The 26,213-nt window shown below is 41.4% G+C and overlaps 1 protein-coding gene across 3 annotated transcripts; it reads right to left on the bottom strand.

Moving 5' to 3' along the window:
• Positions 1 to 338: 338 nt before the first annotated feature.
• Positions 339 to 25,186, bottom strand: ubr2 (ubiquitin protein ligase E3 component n-recognin 2). 3 transcript variants are annotated; one of them, XM_061758258.1, is made up of 46 exons: positions 24,971 to 25,131; positions 22,003 to 22,286; positions 21,222 to 21,300; positions 19,792 to 19,902; positions 18,534 to 18,664; positions 18,171 to 18,309; positions 17,790 to 17,852; positions 17,561 to 17,681; positions 17,366 to 17,473; positions 17,111 to 17,199; positions 16,383 to 16,481; positions 15,865 to 16,028; positions 15,485 to 15,584; positions 15,283 to 15,411; positions 14,848 to 15,031; positions 14,384 to 14,445; positions 14,080 to 14,190; positions 13,862 to 13,927; positions 13,663 to 13,779; positions 13,514 to 13,577; positions 13,285 to 13,409; positions 12,663 to 12,715; positions 12,473 to 12,575; positions 12,337 to 12,385; positions 11,864 to 12,018; positions 11,481 to 11,583; positions 11,290 to 11,399; positions 11,062 to 11,145; positions 10,781 to 10,962; positions 10,254 to 10,465; positions 10,078 to 10,171; positions 9,419 to 9,580; positions 8,973 to 9,061; positions 8,813 to 8,873; positions 8,546 to 8,694; positions 8,396 to 8,451; positions 7,673 to 7,769; positions 7,458 to 7,525; positions 7,040 to 7,178; positions 6,850 to 6,940; positions 5,896 to 6,023; positions 5,543 to 5,651; positions 3,084 to 3,215; positions 2,829 to 2,999; positions 1,687 to 1,788; positions 339 to 1,255 (listed from the first exon to the last, which is right to left on the bottom strand). In XM_061758258.1, the coding sequence occupies exons 1-46, from the start codon at positions 25,112 to 25,114 to the stop codon at positions 1,114 to 1,116; spliced, it is 5,331 nt and encodes a 1,776-aa protein (XP_061614242.1). In that variant the 5' UTR covers positions 25,115 to 25,131; the 3' UTR covers positions 339 to 1,113. The 3 variants fall into 3 exon arrangements, 2 of the variants coding, with proteins under 2 accessions (XP_061614242.1, XP_061614243.1); XM_061758259.1 differs by having other exon boundaries at positions 21,222 to 21,260; XR_009785904.1 differs by lacking the exons at positions 339 to 1,255; positions 1,687 to 1,788; positions 2,829 to 2,999; ... (20 more) ...; positions 12,473 to 12,575; positions 12,663 to 12,715 and having other exon boundaries at positions 13,336 to 13,409; positions 13,663 to 13,702; positions 24,971 to 25,186.
• Positions 25,187 to 26,213: the final 1,027 nt, after the last annotated feature.

Below are 26,213 nucleotides of genomic sequence, written 5' to 3'. Positions count from 1 at the left end.
CCACACTACCCTTAAAATGCCTGATCTCGGAAGCTAAGCAGGGTCAGGCCTGGTTCGTACTTGGATGGGATAACTTAAGCTTTAAAAAAAACTGTGGTTAATCAGTTAACTCATGATTTACATTTACACATAAGGGCAAGTTAGGTTTGATGTTTTGTTTCCTTTAACAAAAGCGCTACATTATTGGGAAAAAAAATATATTATTTTTTTAAACTTGGATTGTCCCAGTTAGATTACAATTTGATTGGTGATGTGATACAAAAGGGCACTGCATTTGTCAGAATTTGACATGTTCACAATAGTACAAGTAACCCCCAATGGAATACAAACATTCCAGCTACTTTCAAGTTTTTTATTGTTTGCTATTCTTATACAATTTTGTACATAATATACTAATTTATACAAGAATTCACATATTGACAAGTCAGACTTGATAAATGAGGCGACAGCATGCTGTGCAGATGCGCGGAAACTTAAAAAAACTATTACATTCTGACATAAAATCTGCTGTTTGACAAGAAATGAGAGAATACAATAAAGCAAACACTGCTCTTCAAAAAAAAAAAAAATGCACTCATGGAAAATCTCAACAAAACTCCCAAGCCCTGGAAAAGATGAAGAATTCAACACTGTAAAAGGAGGTCACACCACTCAGCATGAAGCAAAAACTCGTAACGTAAAAGTGGATCATGAGAAAAACGCTCTGATTTGATATGTGACTTGATATGTTGTAAGAGTGATCCATAAGCCCTCTTTCAAATCAAACAGACAAAAATACATTGTGAATGTGCTGCTACGTATTTGTTCATATTTTCAGTCTGAGAGTTTAAGGCCTTCCAAAGTCAGACATCATCTCCACTTATCATATCAATCTCAGAGTCAATCCGATTCAGACTAATAACCATCATAGGCCAATGCATTTAAGAGGGAAAACATATATATATATATATATATTTTTTGCTGACACTTTTTTGCCACTTTAAGTGGAGATGACAAAAAAAAAAGGGAATCACTGACAGCTGATCTGATCACTGCACAGTAAGAAGCTGAATAGCCAGGAAGCGGAGAACGTTATAAAAAGTGATGCGGCCAGTTCTGGTATCCCATCATGCATCACAGGTGCTGCCAGTCGATGGCGACCAGCGTCTGATTGGCCTCTTGAGCGTGACCTATGACCTCGGCAATGCCGTGCTGACGCCACAGACGTTCGATTTTCCTGTAACGCTCCAAGCAGAGATGGAGTGGATTTCCCCGCCTGTAACAGATGAACATGCAATGTCAAAACATCCACAACTGAAGCTCCCCCAAAAAGTGTTAATTGCCTATATATGGTAGCATTTTTTATATTAGACAGGGCTATGGCCTGATTAAGTGTCGCTCCTCCCCTGAATTCAACACAGTTCCTTGGACGAAGCTGGTGCTATTAGACTCTTTGTCCTCACTAGTCAGCACACATGCCTACTAGTTGAGCCAGTAGTGCAGCACAGTAGTTCATCAGTAATGTTTAATTTTGTACTAGTAGGCCAAATCTGGCACTAGTAGTGGAAAAAAAACCTTCCGTGTAAGACACTGTCATCCTATTAGCGTGGTAAATTTTCTTGTGAGGACAAAGAGTGTGCGAGTACATGGACGTTCAAGCTGGATCTCAGGGATGTCGCTTTCCATATTAACATGAATCGCACTTACTTGAGGCCCTGATCCGTCTCGCCATAGTCATCCAGGTACGGAGGAGGATAGAAGCAGCCCTTTGTTTTACCTGCCACAAACAACACCTGACTCTCTCTTACCCTAAAAGTAGACACACAGACATACTTATTTGTAATAAACGAACTGGAGTCAGCTGTGATGAAAAGCTTTGCAATTACAGATGGACAATCAATTGATGGTTGATTTTTGATCATTTAAAGTTAATGTTGATGGTTGACTTTAATTGATGATATACACAATCTACTGTGAAATGAAGCTACTATAGAGTGGAGCACCTTTAGTATACTTTAGTATTACTTTGTGCTGCGACATGCCAGGCAGCACTGAGGTCTACTGGAACAGATGCAGCGTAATGAACAGCATGAAGAAGGGGTAGACCAGGTCCCCACCTGAGCTCCAGTAATAGTCGCAGTTCCCACAGAGCAGAGAGAATATTTGCCGGTTTGTATGTGGTTCTGCCCCTTGGGTGTTAAAAAAAGCAGTTGCTTCAAAGTTTGTAATTACTGTAACTTTGACGCTAATTTCCGTTAGCCTGCCCATGGCTTTTCACATTATATGTTAGCATTAAGCTAGCGGACTTTATATTTCGGTTGAACTTTTTGGTGTTTATATATACAATGTTTAATTAGTTTTTGTGTTACGTGTCACAGTAAACGTCATCAAAACAGTATTTAACATAGATGTTATACGATAATTACAAACCAAACAGCTGCTTCTGTAACATACACGAAACAGCAACGCATACAGACCATAATACTTACAAGCATATATTCTCTCTCCTCTCTGGGAACAAAGGATATCAAAACAGCAATACGTGCAATTATTACACTGAAGGGGGATTCTTGTCCTTGTAATCTACGCTGCATCCCTCTGAGTAGACATCAGTGCTGCCTGGCATGTTGCGGCACAACATGCCACTACACTGAAGGCGCACAACTCTAAATTTACACTTTCCTATATACTGTAAAAACCCAGAAAAAAAACAATCACTTAAAAAATTGCGATAAAAAGGGAACACTGGACAATGCAGCTATAGGAACTGAATTCTATCGTATATCAAGGACCCCCTATATTTTTTCCAATCGGGACCAAAATGTCAGATGTGATGATATGTGTGATACCTGAGGAAGAGACCAAGGCCTGCGCCACAGGTGAAGGTGTGGGCAGTGCAGGCGCCCACATCCTCGCCGTCCACTTCGGTTTGACAGCAGTAACTCTGAGAGCACAGCATGGCGCCGCAGACCAGACACAGAGTGGGAGCACGTGACTTGTCTCCTCCTGACCGAGCGCACCTGTACACATACGACAACGCACAAAAAAGACATTAACTTACACATTGGCATTTGGCATACCGACGAATGAATGTAAATACTGACGTAAAACTCGATGCCTGGTTTATAAGGACGCTGTAATCTTCAGGCAGGTCGATCAGGCGGTTCGACTCCCGGGGAAACCTGATTACTCTGCCCTCTTGCAATGTCTGTCTCACTGATGAATGACAACACCAACTGCACACGCACACACACACACACACACACACACAGACCGATTAACCCACAGGCCTTGCAAGCCTTTCAGCTTGTTTGTAGAATGTAATTTTTGTCCTAGGTCCGCAGAAGGTATCTATCTCCACTTCTTAAAATTACCGTATTTTCATGACCATAAGGTGAACTTAAAAGTCTTAAATATTCTCCAAAATGGACGGGGCGCCCTATAATGCGGCGCGCCTTATGTGCGCACCTAGTTCCTATATAAATCTATAAATGTTGTGTGATGAGCCCTCCGCTTGACTTTTTTATTTTTATTTGCTTTTGACCGCTTGACTGACTGGGAGCATTTCCTGTCGACACGCTGCTTATACAGAGGAAAAGCGGACGTGGCTGAGGACAGCATGCGGACGTAAAGGAGGAATGGTGCGTGAAGGAGGACGCAAAAGCCACGACCCCAGTAGGTATATAGCGCCAGCGTGTGCATTGTGCAAAACAACATCGGTTTAGTTAAGAGACGAAGAGACATGCTTACGAAGCACAGTTTAAACTGCAAGCTGTCAGTTATGCGGAGGAACATGGGAATCGAGCAGCCGTGAGAGAATTCAAGATAAACAAATCCATGGTTCGCAAGTGGAGGAAGCAGGAAAACGAGCTTTGCCAAATCAAGAAGACGAAGCTGAGTTTCCGCGTCTCTACAGTCACCAATCGACTGAGGGCAATAACCCTTGCAGAAGAAATGAAAATCGAACATTTTCAAGGAGATCCGTCTTGGTGCTTTCGTTTTATGAAACGGCGCCATTTATCCATCCGGGCAAGGACTACCGTGGCACAGCAACTTCCGGCGGATTTACAAGGAAAAGCTGGCCATCTTCCGCTCCTTCTGCAGTAAAAAGATTGCCGACAAACACATCCAGCCCAACCACATCACCAACATGGACGAGGTGACGCTCACTTTCGACATCCCAGTGAACCACAATGTAGATAAGAAGGAGACAACCACGGTAGCGATACGCACAACGGGGCACGAGAAGTCGGCTTTTACTGTTGTGCTTGGTTGCCATGGTAATGGACAGAAACTGCCACCTATGGTGATTTTTAAGAGGACAGATGGCGAACACAGCTTTACTAAGACTGGGAGGCATCGCCGGGCGAGTTACGCCAAAAGAAAAAACGCGGAAACAAGGCGAGGTGGCCCAAGTTGGAAGACCATCTCAAGCAATGGATTAATGAGCAAAGAACAGCCGGGAGAAGCGTCTCGAGTCACCATTCGACTGAGTGCAATAACTCGGGGCTTGTCTTAAATACTTTAATAAAGTACAACCGAACTCAGTTTTGCTCCCGCTGCCTTTTTAAAAACATTGTTTTAGCGTGCATGCATGCTACCGTATGTTTTAAGATAGCGTATGTTTTACCATGCCTGCGCCCAATAATGCGGTGCGCCTTATGTGTGTGTTAAATACAGAAATAGACACCCGTAACTGAGACTGCGCCTTTTAATACAGAAAAATTGAAAAACAAAAATCTGTGTTAAGTCTAGAATGGAACCCATTTTACCAAAATAATAACAATAATAATACTGCATTACACTTATATAGCACTTTTATAGGCATTCAAAGACGCTTTTCAATTTCATGCATTATTCATTCACTCCTCGGTCACACCTGGTGGTTGTAAGCTATTTGTGTAGCCACAGCTGACCTGGGGCAGTGTGATGGAGGCGTGGCTGCCTTTCTGCGCCTACTGCAGCCAAACATCCAACCACATTCATCCATACGCAATGCGGGTTAAGGCAACGACAATATGCCGTCAGACGGGGATACGAACCAGCGACCCTCCAGTTGCTTACCCTCTCCGCCATGCCGCCCCAAAATCATTCAATCTAGTAAATAACGAAGTTTTAATGGGTTTCAGTTGTCCATAAGTGGCCATGATACAACCAAAAGGTACAATTTGATTCAAACAATATATTATAGCTATATTTGAAAAGCTGAAGTTGGAAATTACAACATGAGACAAAAATCTCCACCCTTGAGAAGTTTCATTACATTGAATTAACAAAGCTAAAATGGCTACTAACAAAATGAAGAAGCAAGGTGGCCACAAAGGACCAGCATAGAGACCAGAGGGTTCAGTATTCTTGATTTCAACGATTAACATATAAATACTTTATATATAATAAAATAATGGCATCCCTCCATAAGGTAAGGACACTTGGGTTGTGCCTCACTTTCTGTTTGGCTGTACGATTAAGATTTTGTTTGAAGATTTGGGTTAAAAAAAAAAAGGGGGGAGGGTCTGAATATGCTTGATTAGTAAATCTTTCAACAACAGATATAAAGCATTACCTGTGTATGAGCGGCTCAAGCAGTGTTTGCTGGCTCTGGTAGAGCTGCAGCGGGTTGGATGGCAGACTGAGGTAGCTACACAGTGCCTCCCATTGCCCAGGTCCTGTACCTACAACACAAGCACACATTTAATCATGGATATGTATTAATCTAAAAAAAAAAAAAAATCTTGAACTATCATATGATATATAAAATATCATATGAATACAGCTTGTGATTGAGGACTAAAATGTCTTAAGGTGTAACTGTAAGTGTAAATGGCTGTTTGTGGCCTGCGATTGGCTGGCGACCAGGCAGTACACTATGAATGGCCTGTTTCAATAGAACAATGACCAATTATTGCGTAATATTACCCAGCAGGTCAGCTGGTGGTGCTGTAGAGTTTAGGTAGTGAAAGAAGAGAGCAGCGCATCGCAGGAATGGTGAGACGCCAGCTTTCACGCAACGCCACAGCTGCCATGGCGCCACTTCAGGTAAAACACTAAACACAGACACACAACACACACACAATAACATTCAGAGTTGCAGTTGAACCCACATTTATTGCAGGGGATACTACCAAGACCACCCTTAACAGGTCAAAATTAAGACAATATATTTTTTCCCCTACCACAGTATGAACACATTTAAATGTAATAAAACATTGTTTTGTTTTTTTAAGTATTTAAGTTTCACTCTCGCATTGTTAAGAAATGGGAGACTATCGTATAGCATCACTTTGAGGAAACGAACAGACTCTTATGACCACATTTCTCCAAATAAGAGGCAAAGCAGACTTGCTTTAAGCGGTTTTGTCACTACTAGTAGGAGTTGACTGTAAAACTGTCACATAAAACAAGAGAATTAAACATTATGTATTTAAACAAGAAAATGTCAAACCAAACCACGTAATTTTGTTTAATGAAAAGATGCCAGCATAATGCTAACAAAGAATGCAAAACGCCATATTACATATTATAATTATAAACCTTAAAACTGCTAATTTAGTATACGCACAACAGCAACACACACCAACAGAGCATACAATAATAATTACAGGCAAATATTCTCTCTGCTCTGTGGGAAATATTACTGGAGATTATTTGGGGACCTTCTCTGCCTCTTTTTATTGCTCTTAAGTACGCTTAATCTGCCCGGCATGTTCCAGCACAACGTGGGACATCACTGTAGGCAAGAATTTGGATTTACCTGTATACTGTAAAAACTCATTTAAAAAGAAGACTTTTAAATCTGTGATATAGTGGGGGGGCAAACGATGAACCAAGATACAGCGGGGGTTCCCTGTTTCAGGGGTGATTTCACCTCACCTGCCCAGGTGTTTCCTCACTGTGTTGTAAAGATGACATGTGAACTCCTCCTCCTCTGATCCCTTGCTGTCCTGTTCCATACATACCTCCTCTACAAACAGACAAGACAGACCGACGGGTAAGAACATGGATACATGAAAATAAAACATGTTTTTAAAACTCCCTCTTGTTACTTGAGGGTGTGCAGTACCCATGTTTGAAGTGAGCAAGACCTGAACCAGGTGAGCAACAGTGACTAGGTGAAGGAGGTGGACGTGAGCTGAGTCAAGTGGATTCCGTCCTGATTGGTCCAGACTGTGAACGGACGTGTAGGACAATACGCTATAAACCTGCAAAAGGATGTCTATTAAGTTTGTGCCGTCATGTGATTCGGAGCACAAAAGATGCTTGTAAGCAAACTATCACTTGTGCTTTCACAGGATCTTGCTGTTGAGTGAAAAGAATGACTGAAGGGAAGAATAAGCACTAATAAACAATGGAACCCCCATTGCGCAGAGTATCAGCAGGAAAGAAAATTCAAGATTTAAGAATTATACAGAATAACTCATTTCAAGACTAAGGCTCTGGAATATTTTAAGTGGACTTAAAGTTATGTGGATCTAACTCACCAAAAGGTGGAGCATGTCAATGTCCAGGATGCTTGGAGTGTTTTCTACCTGAGGGTCTGGAACCAGAGCTACAAAAAAAGACAAAAACACACATACAAAAAGATGACTCCTTGATTGTTATCATTTGATTGTTTGATCTCTATTTTTTAAAACAAAAATAAAGGTCTTAAAACATGACGACTTGATTGACATGCAGTCTGATGAGGTGCACGTACCTGCAAACAATCTGATGAAATGTGTGTGGACCGTATTCAATGAAGCTGACATCCAGCAAGCTGAACTGAACCTGGTGATGGCGCTCAAGCAGTCGTCCTGTAACAGTACACCATCACAATGTCTTTTGTCATTGGCTTGATTTCAACAAACAGAAACTGCATTCTTAGCGTGACTGTAATGCTTTGCACATGAATACAAAGTATCCCAACAAACATCCTCAGACAGATGCCATATGTAATGCTGTGTAGCAGCCATTTTTCTTTGTATGAAAAGAATCCTAGCAAAGTTTTGTTAAGACTTATTTTAGCCACATGGGTCACCTACACCCATTTACTTTCCCTGGCTTTTTAACCAGGACTGATGATTACGTTATAACACACAACTTTGGCATTTGACCAACCTGATGACAAAAAAACGTAATGAATTCTATGCTGCAAACATGGTGGGTGTCAATGACTTGCAGATGCTTCTATTCCCCCACTGTTACTTTTGTTATACTTCATGAATACATTTGGACTAGAGTGTTCAGTCTTCTCTATTTAATCTGTGTTCAAGTGGGATATATTGCTCTAGTCCACCAGTGCTTCTTTCAATTTATGTGGTCTGCAAGGGCAAAGAGAGACTGCAGCCTCCAAAGGAATAAAATGGGTCCCACCTTTAACATCCATAAGATAAATTCTGTCAGGACAGCTTAGTAGCAGTCATTTAAGAGGTACCATTACCTGTCTGCAGGGTAAACCTCCAAATAAAGGCTTATCCTCATCCATCAGGAGGCGCTCTGTAAGCAGATACGTTGTTGGTATGACATTGGTCATTGCAGAATCTGAATGTGCAAATTAGATCTGATTTATCTCGTGTTTGTGCGTGTGTACCTATTGCTTGGATGGTGTAGGCGCAAGTGGACCAACTTAGCACAGGGACTCTTTGGTCCTGCTCATTAGGGTTCGCTTTCAATCCCACCTTGTAGGTTGACATACTGAACGTGGTTATCATTTCAATGATGCTGCTGGAAAAGGGGTTTCTAATGGAAAGAATGCAATCAGGAATGACATTTACATGCTGTTGAGTCAATAACGTACGTCCACATAAAACTGCCATTACATGACTATGGTCTTAAAACAAAATACATGCTAACTCACAGTGGAGTGAAATCAAGTCTGAATCCTTCAGGAACTGGCACTTCCGCTTCTTCTGCTGCACCTGAGAAATAAACCCACACAGAGATCAATGAGCCACTACAACACAAACAGAATAAACTACACTTGACATGAATCTCTTCATGACTGATAGATGACAGACCACTTCGAGGCTTTCTATGGGCATAGTGCAGTGCTGCAATCTCCTCATTAGTTGTCTTCAGCCAAACGGCCAGACTGGGATGATCAACACTGAAAGACAAATGGAAGAATACGATTCATACTTTTCTGTACATTTTGAAAGAGAGGTGATGCTAATTCAGTATGTACTCTTTGCTAAATTACTCTTTATAACGTTTCCAACTTGAGCACTTTCTACTACGACTGCTGCTTCACCTTAACATGTAAAGACCTGGTTGGACGGGTTTGGTATGTTATAACAAGAGAGCCCTCACTTCAACTCCAAAAATAAATATATGAATAGAAAAATACAACAGAGATTGTTCCTCAGTGCCTGACCTCACAAATTCTCTTCTATACAAACATGACCGTAAATCAGACTATGAAAAAGTACACTACGCAACTGACATGTAAAGTGTGTATACGTACCTTCGGTCAGGTGTTTGCGTATGTGGCAGCAGAGGGATGACAGTGTTGCTAAGACACTCGCACAGAGGACAAAGAAACTCTCCGTTCTCCACATCATAGCTGGTGTGACCTCGCAAACGCTGCTGCCGTCTCTGCTCCTTCAACTGCACCGCTTCAAAATACCTAAACACAGAGGTGACTTAAGATTTTGATCCACTAAAAAGAATTTGGGGGTCAGGGGGTGTCGAGAGAGGGGGGAATTAGCATTTCATAGTCACTGTGTTCTCTCCCCTCCCCGTTTAAATACGAGTCACTGAACTCTGATTAGTTTTGGCTCTCTTATGCATTGCTGGACACAAGGAAACATATGGTAACCCTAAATCAAGTGTGAAGTGTCTCTACTTCATATTTCTTGCAAAATGACTTTTTTTTTCCAATTTGGCAGAAATTCTGTACCGAAATTGCAATGTTTCTGCACTTTTAACACTTATTACAAGCATTTTACCACCAAATCCCTTCTTGACACAAATTTAACAATACCTGTATACGTAAATATTTGTATGCCACAATTTTCCATGACTTCTGATTTTATATTCAAATTGTTGTTTTTAGTGGGTGTCAATTACTTGCAGATGTTTGCTATTCGCAGTAGGCTCAGTCCCTACGCCCCAGGCTCTCACCTCTGCCAGCAGGTGGCATGCATGATGTGTCCACAGCTGGCGGTGTGAATCCCCATTGAAAGGTCAGGATGAATGAACAAAGGGTCATGTCGTTCTAAAAAAGAAAACAACAATTATACATCATGAAGACTGGTTGAGTGTGCTTCTAAGAGTGAGAGAGTAGCAGTCAAGTGCACCTGCATTAGGCAAAGCACGGCAGCGTTTTTTGGACAAAACGGTTGACCTCTGGACAAACGTTGCCAACACCATGGCCCTGCCGTGACATTTCACCTCCTGCTCCTCCTGGCACAAAATGCAGGTGACAAGCTGACGCCGCTCAGCTCCTCTGGCCACTCTTGTGGGGCCAATGCAGACCTGAGAGACACAGGATGGCTCCGAACTGGAGGGACTGTGAAAGGTAAGAGAGAAGGTGATGGTATTTACATTTGGTCAACACTACTTTTCATGATTGTTTAACATGTGCCCAATCTTCTAGTCAACACTAACGGGTATTCTCTGTTTATGACTAAATTAAATTCCTTGTTAATTTGTCTGTACTTTTTGCACAATTTGCTGTTCTCAAGCAAGGAGCTGAATGACCAAATTCACAACATGTGTTTGATTTAGGCTCATCCTAAAATTTTTAGGATTTAGGCTCATCCTAAAGCCCAACCTTTTAGTGAGCAGTGTAAATGTCCAGCCAAAAACGTCTACAGTTGTGTACCTGTGCTCTGCATCAGCAGATGTGGATGCTTCAAGCTCTTCTAGACTTTGCTGGAAAAGTTCTTTGTTTTCATTGATGAAATGTTTCTGCATCTCAGACATCTGAGCCATGATCTTCTCCCTCCGGAGCCGAGCCATCTCTGCCTTCCTTTTCCTCTCTGCCTTGTCTTTGTCCCGCATCGTCTGCAGAAAGACAGCAAACACAGCCATTAATTACTAAGTAATTTCATCGCAACTATTTTAATGGTTAAAGCAGTATAAGAACAATAATAACTAAATGACCTCTTCCAGTCCATGTTCTTGGTTGATGGTAACAGTGGAGGTTGAGGATGAACGTTCTCTAATGGTTTTGATGTTTGCCACCATCTGTAGAAACAATACATTTTAATTTAAAACAAATTGAGGACAGCGGGGAGGGCGTTTGTGTAAAAGGAAAAGATGGCAAGGGGCTGAATTTTGACAACAAGGCATGTCTACGCCAAAAGAATAGACTCAGTCAACATATCGTACCTTTAGGATCCAGGTGATCATGTCTTTGTGAACCTCAAGGTGAGGAGCATTCTGTAGACTCTCCAGCAAAGCCAGAACACTTCCTGAAGTACTAGGAGCGTCGCCTGGACCTACAAATAAACACACATTGTATTCCATGCACCCAAATAAGAAGTCCATGTTTGTGTGCATGTGTGGTTGTCTGTACTGACGTGAGATTTTGGAGGTGTAGATGAAGCTGATGTCATCCTCGCTGTTGCTGTTTTCCAGCTGTTGCTGCTCCTCCAGCAAAGCCATGCCTACCAAATGGAGCGCCTATACAGTGGCCGCACATGCACACATATAGACATCTTTAGTTCTTCTGGTTTGGACGCTTATTAAAATTATCTGGTCTGCAAACATATTTAATTACTGGTCGTTCCAGAATCAAATATTGTTTACTGATGTATTACAACGGAATACATGGGATTGTACAAAACCCATGCATGACTGATTAAAATGCAAACCAATTTACATCTAAAGTTTCCTGTTTTCTGGTTATTTTCAGTTTGACAAGCCCAACTATCCCTTCTGCCACACTCATGGTGTGTCTCACCCGCTGCAGCATAGACTCTGTCCAGCCTCCTCCCCGGGGCTCCATAGCCCACTGAAGCACAGCACCCTTCACAGCCAGCAGCACATCACACTGCAGAAGGTTCACCAGGCTTGCAAACAGGGGACAAAGGGGGGGAGGGACCGGTGGGGGAAGGGCTGGGTGGCACACAAACATCTTTGTTAAACCTTTAGTTACAAGTCGTAGAAAGGAGAAGGAAAAAATTATCTACATGGACAAATTGTTTACATGCCTGTGTAATATGTTTATTGGACGTGTATGGAGTGTATGGATCCTAACAATAAACAATATTTTTATTGTTTATTTGTTTATTGTTTAAAAGCCTGTACATACTATTGACCTTCAATACGTCATCTGAATATTTGATTTGATTTGATTGACTATGCTTCCCTATCAGTTTCAGTTGATATGCTCTGTCGGACACCAAAACAAGTGTGCGCCATGCTAGTTTTCACCTGTGTCCTCTCCGCTCTGTCTTCTCAACTTCCTCTGAGCTTCTTCTGCCTGTATGCACATCCCACAGTGTTGTTAAAACAATGCAGTACCCACATCCACTAACTGAATGAAAGAGGGTGGTAGGCATTTGTGTACCTTGGACTGGTCGGCTCTGCTGTAATGGTAGAAGTAAAGGTTGAAGTGCTTGTTCCACTCAGGACGCAGTTCATAAAGACCACGGCCTGTAACGCCCGGCTTCCTGTACATTGAGATGGCTTTAAAACATTGTATTGTATTTCATCTCCACTGGGGTGCATTCAAAAGTGAATTAAATAAACACACTAACTTGAACGAAGCAACGCTGTCAATGACACGCTCTAGACCAGTCTCCTTGTTCCCCTGAAGAAAAGAAAAAGTTTAACATTCTGCAAAGTCTCATAAAAATACAGTTTGAAAAACAATACCGGGAGCAGTGTGATGAAAACTTGCGGCACAGTTTAGCTTCCCATGTTCAAGGGTTTGGAACCGTAAATTCTGTGCAACACAAGGCAGACTGCTTATTTTACAGTATGTATATTTATTCATGTGTTTATGTCTAGAAATGTGTTTAAAAGCATGTGGGAGGATACTTTGGGGCTTAATCATATACAGTAGCTATCGCATGCAATGCATTTTTTATGGGGAGTGTCCAGTATTTGTAGATTTTTACTTTCTGCTGCAGTTTTTAAGCCCCACAAAAGCCTAGGGTCTACAGTGTTGGATACTGATCAAATTTGGTAACCTCACAAACTTCTTACAATGAAAGACAAAAAAAATTAACATGAATTGAACTGTATTGCCTGGTGGAAATGTAAAAAAAAAAAAAAAAGCCCCACATTGTTAGTGGAACGGGATGAGGTGGACAGATTGTCTGTCTTCGATTCAACTTTACTGATCCATACAAAGAGACAGAAAGGTAGGTGTCTTACATTCTCTGGCAGAGCCTTCACCAGCTCACTATGAGCCATAGGTCTGATTGACAACTGGTGGATGATCTCCCTTCGGACCTCGTCAAATGGCTCCACCTGGCCAACACCTGCCACGTAACGTTCACCTGACGAACAAACGTAAAAATCCCATGAGACCAAATTCTCAATTGCTTTTCTGAGATACATACATGAATATAATAAATAAATTAAAAATGAAAGAAAGACGCACCAATCACCGTGACGATTAAATGTAGCATCTCCTCGATCAAGGTGTTGTTCTGCTGGACCAGATCCTGGGTAACGTAGAAAAAATAGTAAGCAGGTACCAGTAAGCAGTGGAAAACAAGAGACAACCGTGTGTCCAAATCTGAAACTAACCTTATTTGTCTCTCTGTATCTCTTTCTGCAGTCTGCAGAGCTAAAAATATGGAAAAGTTCAAAACGACTAAGAACGATCATCAGGAAGTGGTTTGGGTCCATCATAGAGGCACCAGCCTGTTAAAACCCACAGCAACTAAGACATGACAAAAAAGACAGCATTCCGTGTGTCTGTGGAGGCAATATAGTTGGTCTGTACCTGTAGCATGATCACGTCTTTGTCAAACATCTCCACTCTGCACTTGACATTGTGGTAATAATAAATCTGAAACCAAAAAGGGGTATTACTTAGTTTTATTGAAAAACAACAGACATGACATTCTACATTTCTGCTCTACACATTGCATTTTTTCAGCAGCTGGCTCACACAAAAGTACAGACAGTCAAACCGGTACTCGAGACAGAATCTCACTCTACCTGATTTATTAGGGAGAACCCGTTCCTTCTCCACATCCCAGCCAGCACTTGGGCACAAAGCACCAGGCATCGCAGGGGGAGTTCAATCAGGAGAGGGGGGCTGAGTTCCCCCTATGAGCAAACAGACACCAACAGTGATTTAGAGCTGAGGCAGGAAGTGATCAAGTTAATAACAAGAGGACATTGTGTAGTTTGTGAGGATGTCGTTTGTCACTCGACGATTACTGTTGGCCTCTCCATTAGCTTACTCAGTCAAATTAAATCTCTTCACATATCAGATGGTAACACAAAAATTGTTACCAACCAATGGGAGTTGTTCAGGGAGGCGAGCAGCAACTTCTGTCCTGCTGAGGAGAACATGGAGCCCTGGGGAAGAATGGTGCATCAGATACACAATACTATGTGTAGGTTTCATGAACCAATGTCAGATAATAAAGTTGGGAAAAACATTTTATTGTCCACTGTCTTATAAATCTGTCACTCACTTCATATTGATAGGGTGTTGTGCTCATGTCTTACAGTCAGTGGTTAACCTTTGTCTCAATTAAAACAAACGCAAGTCAAGTCAGCTTCTTAAAGAATCACTACGAACTTTTTCTTTTCTTGTTTACAGCTTTTAATTACATCTTTAGACTCAACAAGGAATAGTGCTGTGTCAATTCATTACATTTTACTGTGTGCCTCACTAAATAAAAGGAAAATGCATCCTGGAGACTGACATTGTGAGATGCGTCTGAGAAGTCACATGTGAGTCATGTTTGCATTCACCTGCAAGAAGTCTGCAGACAGGTAGGTGGATGGACACTTTTTCCTGAGACACTTGGTAGCGAAACGTCTCCACACAGTGACAAGCCAGACTCAAGCTTATTGGCTGCTCACCGTCCGGAAGGCCGCTGTGAGACTGACTGACTGCACTCAAACACTTTCTGTAGGCCTCGATCAGCACACGCTCCTGGCCCAGGATGAGGGAAGAAACATTTATGTTGTTTTAATGTAAAAATCATTGAGGCAATGTTAAGCTGCATAACCTCATCGTGCAAAGACAACCCCAACCTAAGTTCACTTTTAGAATATTTTAGAATCGTTCAGTAGTTCCAGTAAGTTGTTTGTGGTGTCTCCATCACTGTGAGTAATTGTCTTCTTGCCACTGGAAAGTCAACAAACATGGTTGTCTTTGGACAGCGACAATATGTTATGTCTCACATCAGTGGAGCACCACTCCTGGATCATGGATATGATATGCGTCAATTTCATCTGTAGGGTGAATGCTGCCTCCCACTCAGGTTCCATCTCTATGTGTTGCCCCACTTGCCGTACTACAGGATCCATACCCTGAAAGACAAGAGTTTCGTACAATTTCTGCATTCTTTCTACGTCTGCACAATTAGATATATCTCTCGATTACCTGCATACACTTAAGGAGCTCCAGAAAAGCATCCAGACCTTCTAGAAACTTCTCTCTGAGCTCATCACTCCATTCAGAGGGTCGACTGATTAAGACATACCTGGACATACACAAAACAGTTTTAGTGGCGTCAATCTAGTGTATAGTTGGACTGTGGTGTGTAAGGACTCTACAGCTATTTACTATATGAAAGTCAGCCTGTGCTTTTGTGAATCTCCCATTTTAAGATACCAATTATATTATACTGCATGCTGCTTTATGAGTTTACTGTCTGAGCTGTATAGCAGACTGAGTTGACGTAGCTTGATAAAGGGTAACATTTAATCATCATGTATTGTAGGCACATACAGTAAATGGCATATATATTATATAGTGGTTACTTAAGGTCTCCAATGAGGCTCTGAACTCGTCCAAATTTGGAGGCCTGCTGGGCGGTGTAGCGGTCAAACTGAAAGCGCCCCTGCAGATCTCTGTGACGGAGATGATCTACAAACGTCCTGATGATGGTAGTCATCAGGTTCTCTTTCACCATCAACATCCGGGCCTGCAACACATCACACGGAGGCTAGTTTTAAACTCTTTGACATCATTTAGCTCTATTACAAACTTGTCTTACTTGTCAGCAAATGATAAGAGCAAAACATTTGATTAAAAGACAATCAGTAAAACAGATTATATAAGCCTGAAACATCTTTGACTTTTTTGAATAAAAATAAATAAATATTTTTTAAGAATACAACTTGGTACCTTGTCATCTCCACTAGTATATAAGTGGCTTTACAGTTTAATATCTGGATGAGCACACAAGACAATTACTAACAAAGGGATATACATATTATTCTTAACCTTTGCTTGACACCAGTGCACATAGTCAGTGTAAGTGTCGAGGAGAACTCACCATTGTTGGCACGGTGAACAGCTGAACAGACAGAGAGGTCACTGACACCACCCTCTCATGGTCATCTTCCATGAAATCTGTCTGGAGGCGTCTGTAGTTCTAAAATAGGGTCAAAATGTGACTTTTAAACAGCTACAGGAACAGCACTGAACATACTGGGCAGTAGTTTTTTTTTTAGGGGGGACAAGTCATGCCGGCACGGTAGAAGACTGGTTAGCACATCTGCCTCACAGTTCTGGGGACCGGGGTTCAAATCCCGGCCCCGCCTGTGTGGAGTTCGCATGTTCTCCCCGTGCCTGGGTGGGCTTTCTCCGGGCACTCCGGTTTCCTCCCACATCCCAAAAACATGCGTAGTAGGTTGATTGAAGACTCTAAATTGCCCGTAGGTGTGAATGTGAGCGCAAATGGTTGTTTGTTTCTATGTGCCCTGCGATTGGCTGGCGACCGGTTCAGGGTGTACCCCGCCTCCCGCCCGAAGATAGCTGGGATAGGCTCCAGCACGCCCGCAACCCTAGTGAGGATAAGCGGTAAAGAAAATGGATGGATGGATGGATGGATAGATGGAACAAGTCATTTTAGAACCAATAACATGCTTTCTTGAATAATACAAAAGTGCTCAGAAAGCTGATAACCAATCAGAAATGCAAAACAAGAGATATTCATGTATCTATGCAGCCATGAGGTAAGTGAAATCCATTTAACTTTAATATGTTATTGCAATGTTTTACCTTGGCAAACTGGATAGCAAAGACCTTCTTGTACTTGAAGTCCATGAGGAGACTGTTCATCAAAAGCTGGTGGTAGATGTTCCTTGCTCCTTCACAGGGGGTGAAAACCAAGAGTTATCAAAACTGTTCTTGGGAGAGCATCATTAACCAGAGCAATTTCATGTGACACCTGCAGGCGGCTCCCAGCTGATTCATCCTCAAATGAATTCTGAGAAAATGTTCATTATTAATTTGGAAAATAAAACAAAATAACACCTTTCCACATCTTTGAGTCATTGAGCATTAAGCGGTCAACAAGTGATGAGTTTTCTCCTTCTGGACCTTCCTCAAGTCCCACCTGACAGAGTATCCTCTTCAAGCCATCTGATATAAACACACACACACAAACAAAGAAACATTTTTACTTTCCAAGTGGCTTAAACAGGCATGGGTGTTCAAATAAAGACCTACCTGAATATTGAATGATTTGTCCCAACCAGCTCAGCGCTTTCAGAGCGAAACACTGATGTGCGACAACAGACGAGTGCATCACCTGAACTCTGAGAGGTTTCGATTGGCGGCTGGTGTTCCTCTGTGGATAAAGTTGGCAAATATATAACAGTCAACAGTAACAGGTTTGTTGTCAAGTTAGGTGTGTAAATGAGAAATAAGAAGCCAAATGAAAACTTAAGTAACTCACCACTATAACAGTCTTGGCTTGTTCACAAAACTGAAAGTCTCCATATCGAACAGACTTCCTGCCCTGTAAATGAACACAAAGTACATTTCAGCCCTGATTCAATCCCAGTGGGCTTTACCACCACTAGGCCACTTAGATGCTAATGTTGTCTTTTTATTGACATAAATAACAACCACTTATTGCTCAGTTTATGTTTATTGTATTCGTCCAATATACTCATTATTGCACAGTTGCTGCATCAGATACTATAGTTATGTTAAGTTACTTTGTAATGCCACCCTATCATTAAAAGTTGGGTAATACTCTGTATGATATGACTCAGTTGTGAGGGCGTGTTACCAGGAGAAAACAAGCTCCAGGGTAAACGAAATCAATACTGACGTCTCTGTCCACAGTGGTGGCAAAGCTGACGGCTTCTTTCTGGCTGCAGTTGACGGCCTTCTGCAGGGTGTAGATCACCTGTTCGTAAGTGTGGACTTCATCATTGAACAGCATGCAGTAATAGTTGTCTCCTCTTTCACTGCACACAGACACACATCCATAAACAAAGGTAAATGGTTAAAATAAAAAAGTACAAAAACCAGTGACTAGGCGAGTTTGTCAATGTGGGTTTGTGCATGCTTCTAAAATACTGTACAATGAGTCAATGGGGGGGGGGGGGGGGGGGCATTGAAATGTGGTGAAATAGGTGCCGTCAGGGAAAACATGATTCAGGTTAGGTAAAGTGTTAGGCAAGATGCATACGGTTGTTCAAGGCCTGCAGGCAGCTGGTCCTCTTGTGTCCAGGTAAGCATATCCACAGCATACTTCAGGATGATGGAGAAAATGTTGTAACAGCGGACAACCATATCAGCCGGTAGCTGGGCTGCAGGGTCCTGAGGGGCACAAAGAGATATTAAATACTGCTGAGGCATATTTTTATGTCGATGCCCAGCAAAAAACAGATACAATGTATGTCATAACCAGAAGTATGTCATAAGTAATCCCTGTAATCAATGAATAGCAGAGACAAACGGTCAAGGGCTTTTATAAAATATGTATACCTATTGGACCTTTGAGCCCAAGTATTTTGGACCGGTTATCATTTAGTTTTTCTCTCTGAAACTTTAAAAATTATGAGATTGAGACTACAGAAGCAAGTGCGTACACCTAGTGGGCTAACATAATACGTTCCTACTGGGGTCGCAATAGAATTTTTGTTCTTCCTTACATTTTAGAACGTTTGAAGAATTGTGCGACTGTGTTATAAATATATAAACAAATATAAGTCCTACAGATGCAGGATCAAATCAAAAGTACTGTACATAATAGATACATTTTAGTAAAATGTTATTTGATGTTTGTATTTCCATTGTTTCATAGGAGAAGCTGCTTCATTGGAATGATTAGTAATATTGATTCGGGTAATATTTTTTGCAAATATAATCATGTAAATATCTTCAAGTAATTTGTAAAATTAGGCTGATAATTATAGCACAGAGAAAAACATATAGAACATATGCTCCAGTCGTTGTTTAACCTTATTTGTGTGAAACAAAAAAAAAATTCTTATGGGACCATATTGTTGCTACCACAGTATGACAGAGCATTATAATTTGGTTCTAAGAGTACTACATACCATTAGGCACCACTATCCTGTTGCCATTTAGAGTAAAATTTTCAGCGCTCTAAAGTTTGTATTTCTTCAATCTTCTTCACATTTTCAGGGATTTTGTTGAGTCATAACAGCTAAATTGTTGACATAAAAAGTATATTGAGAGCATTACTTCTCGGGAAGCTTTGTTCGAGGACCAGATTGCTAGGTAGAGCCTACTTGTCAGTGCATTACCCATCTCAATTTGACATCTTTATTTTCTGTCTCCTTTTTGGTTTTTATTCACATAAATCGTTAAAGGAATATAAATCTTGTTGGGTTTACGCCAGTTTAAAGAGTGTGTTGCATTTTATGGTAGTCATTGTAAAGGTTTCACGCTACTGGTAGGGAAAATAATAGCGTTCACACAGCTTCTGAGTCTTTGTTGGGGGTCGGTGTATGTTTTTGGCAGTAAGGACCCTTCTTCCAGGCTTCAGTGTCTCCGCAGTCACAGAACCCCCCGCCTCCGGATGTGGTCATCTGCATGCACATACAAACACACATACAGTCAGGCGTGTCATCTGCAGAAGACAAGCAGATGTCGGCTCCAAGGTGGAGGTCACAAGCAACGTGGTGCTTGTGCAGGTGACAGGTTGAACTTGGACCTCTCACAGCTGATAGGAAAGCCTGAGTCTGCTTTACCTTGAGACACCCACAATATGGGGTAACCATTTTTACCAGGCTGCACAGACAGATTTAATAAAAATTAATTTTACCGATCATAAGATACTGAAAGAAGTTTTATTTTGAAAACCAAATGCATCCGACTGCACCTCTATGCACAAACTGGTCATCTCAATCACGTGCAACTGCGGTAAAAAAAGTAAGACCACAGGCTAGCAAATATGAGTATAAAAAAAAAAGTCTTTGGAGAGCTTCTTCGAAAAGGAGAAAAGACCAATGATGAACCAAAAGAAAAAGCTACAACCTCTGAGAAAAATAATGCTGCATTTAGAAGACATTATCAGCCTTGAGTTATTAGGTCATTACAGTATTATTTTTAACTTGTATGTGTGCGCGTGTGTGTTTCTGTGTCCTGTGGACAAGCATCAGGCAGGGTTGATTTATTTTAATTTATTGTTATTATTATTATTATTATTTTTATTATTACGACTGCTATCACTATTTCTATTCTGGACCCTATTAACTTTTACCTAATAACTCCTGGTATTATTATTAGAATGGTGCTTGATTGCCAAGAAAAGAGAGTCAGCAGAGTTATCATGAACCTGAACAGACCAGGAAAACAGGATAGTGCAGCATCACCCACCGACATATATATATACCTGTCACACCTCGAGGCTATGACATCATCACAACAGATGAACAGTAGGCGTGACAGAGAGTATCAACGGGATTCTCGGCATCATGTGACACATCTAGCAGCTGTCCAATTTGCAAAAGCCTTTAAGCTTAGTGACATTACAAAATTCTGCGAGATAACATCTAGTGCTTCACTAATAGCACACCGATCTCAACTAGTGGACAGCTTTGCATCACTAGTAGCACATAGTTGTCCCTTTAGTATGCCAAAGTTGTCCTACTTGTGTGCAGAAATGTCATACAGTAGTGTAAGGCAGTCCTGGAAAATAACATTGCCAGTAAAACAGTCATTCTACTATCGTAATAGACTAGGTGCATCCTAATCGTTCTACTTCTTTACTATATTGTCTTATTAATGAGGACAAAGCATGTCCTAGTACACGGACCTTGAGCTGGATATCAGGATATCAAATAAATGCTCAAACAGCTTTTCATACACATTTCCTCGTATCATTTCCTGAGTCTTGGGTACTCACTCTGTAACGATGATCTTTATGAACGCAGCCCAGGAAACACTGCATGCACAAAACACATGTGGGGTCAGCTGCACAGTCCCTAAAGCAAACATACACATTAACACATAAAATTGTTACCAGGGATCAGTTTCCCCCAAGGATCGATTCAGTACAGTAGAACTTCTAATGTCACACACCCAGTGAGTCGTTTGTGATCACCTTAATGTCTTCTTGTAAGATGAATAAATAGAAAGGAAAATCTATTATCGTTACCATCTTGTTAGTTATGCTTCAAAGACATTCATATAAGACTCTCAACATCACCATCATTACTGTTTTTTCTTCAATTCCCTTTCAACCATGCAGTACAATTTGGTTCTGCCTGGTAGGGTATGATATTTTTTTTTTTCCAAAGTTAAACATTGTGAAGGATCCCAAAATAACTCTTCTGTACAGCACCACTTTTTAACTTCATGTTATCAGTGTACAAATCACAGGGGTGCTGTACAGAAAAGTTGAAGGCAGACACACTGCACTCCCTTGAACAGTCAAGAGAATTGTCACATTTGTGTAACACTGAAACTCAACGATGTCAACTGTGGTTGCGGCAGGTCAAGAATGCTTCTAAATTCGTACCTTGGTCATGGCAGATTACTGTTACCTTGAACACTAGTTACCTAATGGCAGTGGTTATATAAAGGCACAAAAAAGTAAAATCACAAGTGTGTGCACCACCCAACAGTGCTTGCATGTGTGTGTTTGTGCCTCAAAGTGTAATTGGTACAACATGTATGTATTTTACCTGCAGGAGTAGGTGGGCTCTCCCACCTTGAACACGTGTCCGCACAATTGGGAAGGCTGATTGTTCTCTTGCAGCTGAGGAAGGCCTGCAACTGGATCCTCGCCCAGTAGCAGCCACTCCAGGGGAGCCAAGAGGAGCAGCTGACATGCCAGTTCTTCCCTCTGCTCCTCTCTCTGCTCCTCCCTACTACTGCAGCCGCTGGGCCCCAAGCAAAGGATTCTGGGTACAGTTTCTGCCAAGTGACGATAGATTTCTACCTGCGGATTTGCTTCTGCCACCCACCGCTGAAAATGAAAATGACATTTTTAGGGTGGTACAGTACCGGTACTAGAAAAGTACAGCAATACCTCGCCATCAAAATTGCAATGATACCACGTGTTTTCAGTACCGGTACTTACAAACAAACAATTCTCCAGATAAGATGCAAAATGTGTTTACTTCAAGCTGTTTATTTGTCACTCGCTGTTGAAGTTTACAGTAAAACTCCCACAAAACAAAGACAATTTGCACTACCTTAATGCTAACATATAATGAAAAATGACAGCTAATGGATAATAGCAATAAAATGTTGATACCTCTAAATTTAACCATTGCACAAAACCCGGAGTTTGAATCAATTTTTGTACAATTCGTTGTAATTGTCTACACCATTTATTTCTGAAAAGAAGGCAATTAATGTTGAACGTTCTTAAAAATATTAGACGTAAGCTGCTGTTGTTTCTTTTAAATTATACAATTAAATCAGTTTCCGCTTGCACAAAAAGATCAGCAGTGTTTTTGCATTTTGTTTCCTTGCTGTATTGAATATGAATTAAGCCGTTAACTTAAAACCAAGGTACATACCAAACCGTAATCTCAGGCGTACCGTTAAGCCCCTAGTGATGATACATGTATGTGGTTTCAGCGATGTTTGCCACCCTTGCATTAGGGAGTGATTATTATTTATTAAGAAAAGAATGAATGACTGAAAAAAAGTGATTATTATTTATTTTATCATAAAAATGCATGGTCAAAATAAAGGTCTCTCTCCAATAACACGTGACACTGGTACTCTCTATCCCCCTTTCACGGTACTATACCGTGCCATACTGCAGGTATTTCTGAGCCAATAACAGACTGAGTCAACAGAGCAGAGATTAATCAGATCTGTCAGTCTCTGTTTGTGTCACCCGTTGAGACTGTGACACACAGACTGGCTCAGTATCAGACAATATGGCTCACAGAGAGCTGCAAGTCCAACACAATTTGACGCTTGGTAGCAGAATATATATTTTCATTTTTATTTAACATTTATTTAGCCAGGGAAACCTTATTGAGATTAAAAAAATCTCTTTTACAAGAGCGCGCCTTCTCCACATCTGCATTATTGCTCTGGCTTAATCGGCTTCTAAAAGTAAGGTTCACTGTTTTCCAAAGCTATTCATTACACCGCCATCCATTTTTTTTTCTGCTTATCCTCATTAGGGTCTCAAGTGAGCTGGAGCCTATCTCAGCTTACTTTGGGTGAGAGGCAGTGTACATCCTGGACTGGTTGCCAGCCAATCGCAGGGCACATATTAGATACTATATTCACACCTGATAATTAATGTGGATAAATTTGGAGGTGGCTTGCTCAGCCAAAATAGCCGTCATCTCCGCCCTGACGGAGCGACGCTGTATCAAAAAAAGCTGGAAGTTGTTCCTAGACTGTCAAAGATGAAAAGCCCTGCAAATAAATGGCAAAAAAGATGAACATGAATGCTGATTTTCCTTATCTCAGACCATTTTTTGTGGATTTTCAAACAGTTTCTTTTCAGAACAAAAATGTTTTAACAAATGAATTCAATTGTTAAATTTTTCAAAGGTGACAACAACTCGATATAAATTTCATCATGTTTTCTAGTTTAGCATGATGTGAGCCAGCACATCTTATTAAAATAAAGCACATTTCAATCACAATTGCGAGACGTAATAGCATTCTCAAGTATCGGTAATTGGTATCGGTGAGTACTTATTAAATAGTATTTATTAAAAAGTATTTGTACTCGTACCCAGTCTGAAAAAAAAGGGGATTCAGCGCATCCCTATAGTTTACACATTTCTACCTTCATGAAGTGTGATATATAATTAATACAACATCTTTGCTATATTAATTGTTGAACAGCTGAAATTGTATTCCTGGGGACAAATGTGCAAAGTATTTTAAGATACTACCTTTATAAATTGGTAATTAATAATAAAAAAAAGAATATGAAATGACTTCATGCTGTCTTAATACCAAAGATACACTACAAACATAAAATGGGTAGGTTAAAAAACAACTTTTTTCTTACCAAGTCACCACTTAATATTTAAACAAACAAAAACAAAAAACAGATGGTAAGCTGTAATGCAGGTGCTCCGAATTCCACCCCCAATTTCTTTTTACTGTATTGTTGGAATTTCCACCAACTCGTCAAACACATCTCTCAATCACTCTCTCAAATACCTGGAAAAACATTTACAGTGTATTGGTCATGAGCCACAGGATATCCTCCCCCCCCCTTTTAATCATCATTTCGTTTACATTTTAGCTATATTTTTCAAACGTTCCCAGTTTCCAAATGATTCATGATAATTGACAAGTGATAAAATGTACGATTTTCAGATTAGACGTTGCCTAAAGCAACAAACTGTACACAGTATGACACAAAAGATGAGAAACAATCAGTTATTGTGTTTAAAGACGCTAATTTGCTCGGTTTTATACAGTATAGGCGGGAGTGCGCAATCGACTGCTTGTGTTCACGTTATACATTATTTTGACAGACTTCACCTGACATCCAGATGTTGTATACATCACGCGAAGCTAGTACCATTAGCTTTCGGTAACCTAGTGATCGGCAAATTAATCCCGAAAAACCACCTCAGGCAGGTCAAACAGTTGAGTGTGACGCATTGACCGAAGGGGTGACCGTCGCGACAGCTGCCAGATGGTAGGACCGCTTACCGACGCGATGTCTTTGGCGGAGAAATTCAAGAATTCCGAACATAAATCGGACAGTAGAGCTCTTCTGTCGGGTTCTGCCTCAGCCATCTTTCCTACCACAGCTCTGTCTGTGGCGAAGACCAAGAACCCGGAAGCGGAAATCATTCCTTGGGAGGGGGCGGAGCCATCTCGTCAAAAAATAAACCGCTCAAGCAGCGCTCAGCAAAGTCCTTGGTCGTGTCAAGCTTCAGATTCTTGTCAAAGTACATGTATCTTATCAGAAAATAACTTTGGGACAAATTAAAAAAATGGTGATACGAATAAAACATGACCAAAACATGTAACAAGTCAGGAATGAGTGATACTTGAGTGTAATCAGACCAGGCTGTGATTGGCTGGCGACCAGACCAGGTGTTGAGTCTGCTGGGATGGGCCAATCTTTTCAGCAGTTTTGATTGTCCGTTGCAGTCAGAGTTTGTCCTTTTTTGTAGCAGCACTAAACCAGACTGTGATGGAAGAACACAGGACTGATTCGATGACCGCTGTGTAAAACTGCCTCAAGAGCTCCTGCGGCAGGCTGTGCTTCCTCAGAAGCCGTAGGAAGTACATCCTCTGCTGGGTCTTTTTAAGGACGGAGTTGATGTTGATCGACCACTTCAGGTCCTGAGAGACTGTAATTCCCAGGAACTTGAAGGTCGGTTGACACAAGGCAGCTGGACAGTGTGAGGGGACAGTGTGAGGGGCAGCTGTGGCGAAGGATGCCTCCTGAAGTCCACGATCATCTCTACAGTCTTGAGCGTGTTCAGCTCCAGGTTGTGTCGGCCGCACCACAGCTCCAGCCGCTCCACTTCCTGTCGATATGTACACTCGTCACCGTCTTTGATGAGGCCGACGACAGTGGTGTCATCTGCAAACTTCAAGAGTTTGACAGCCGGTTGCGTTGAGGTGCAGTCGTTCGTGTAGAGAGAGAAGAGCAGCGGAGAGAGGACACAACCTTGGGGTGCGCCAGTGCTGATGCTGCGTGTGGATGAGGTGGCCTCCCCCAGCCTCACCTGCTGTGTCCTCCCCATCAGAAAGCTGTAAATCCACTGGCAGATGGCAGGCGAGACCTTAAGTCGGAGAAACTTGGAGGAAAGGAGTTCAGGGATGATGGTGTTGAACGCTGAGCTGAAGTCCACGAACAGGATCCTTGCGTAGGTCCCCGTGCTGTCGAGGTGTTCTAGGATGAAGTGCAGTCCCATGTTGACTGCATCATTCGCAGACC

This window comes from Phyllopteryx taeniolatus, chromosome 20 (assembly GCF_024500385.1).
Source record: "Phyllopteryx taeniolatus isolate TA_2022b chromosome 20, UOR_Ptae_1.2, whole genome shotgun sequence".
Taxonomy (NCBI): domain Eukaryota; kingdom Metazoa; phylum Chordata; class Actinopteri; order Syngnathiformes; family Syngnathidae; genus Phyllopteryx; species Phyllopteryx taeniolatus.
The sequence above is the reverse complement of the archived record's forward strand: the minus strand, read 5'-3'. Positions and strand labels throughout refer to the sequence as shown.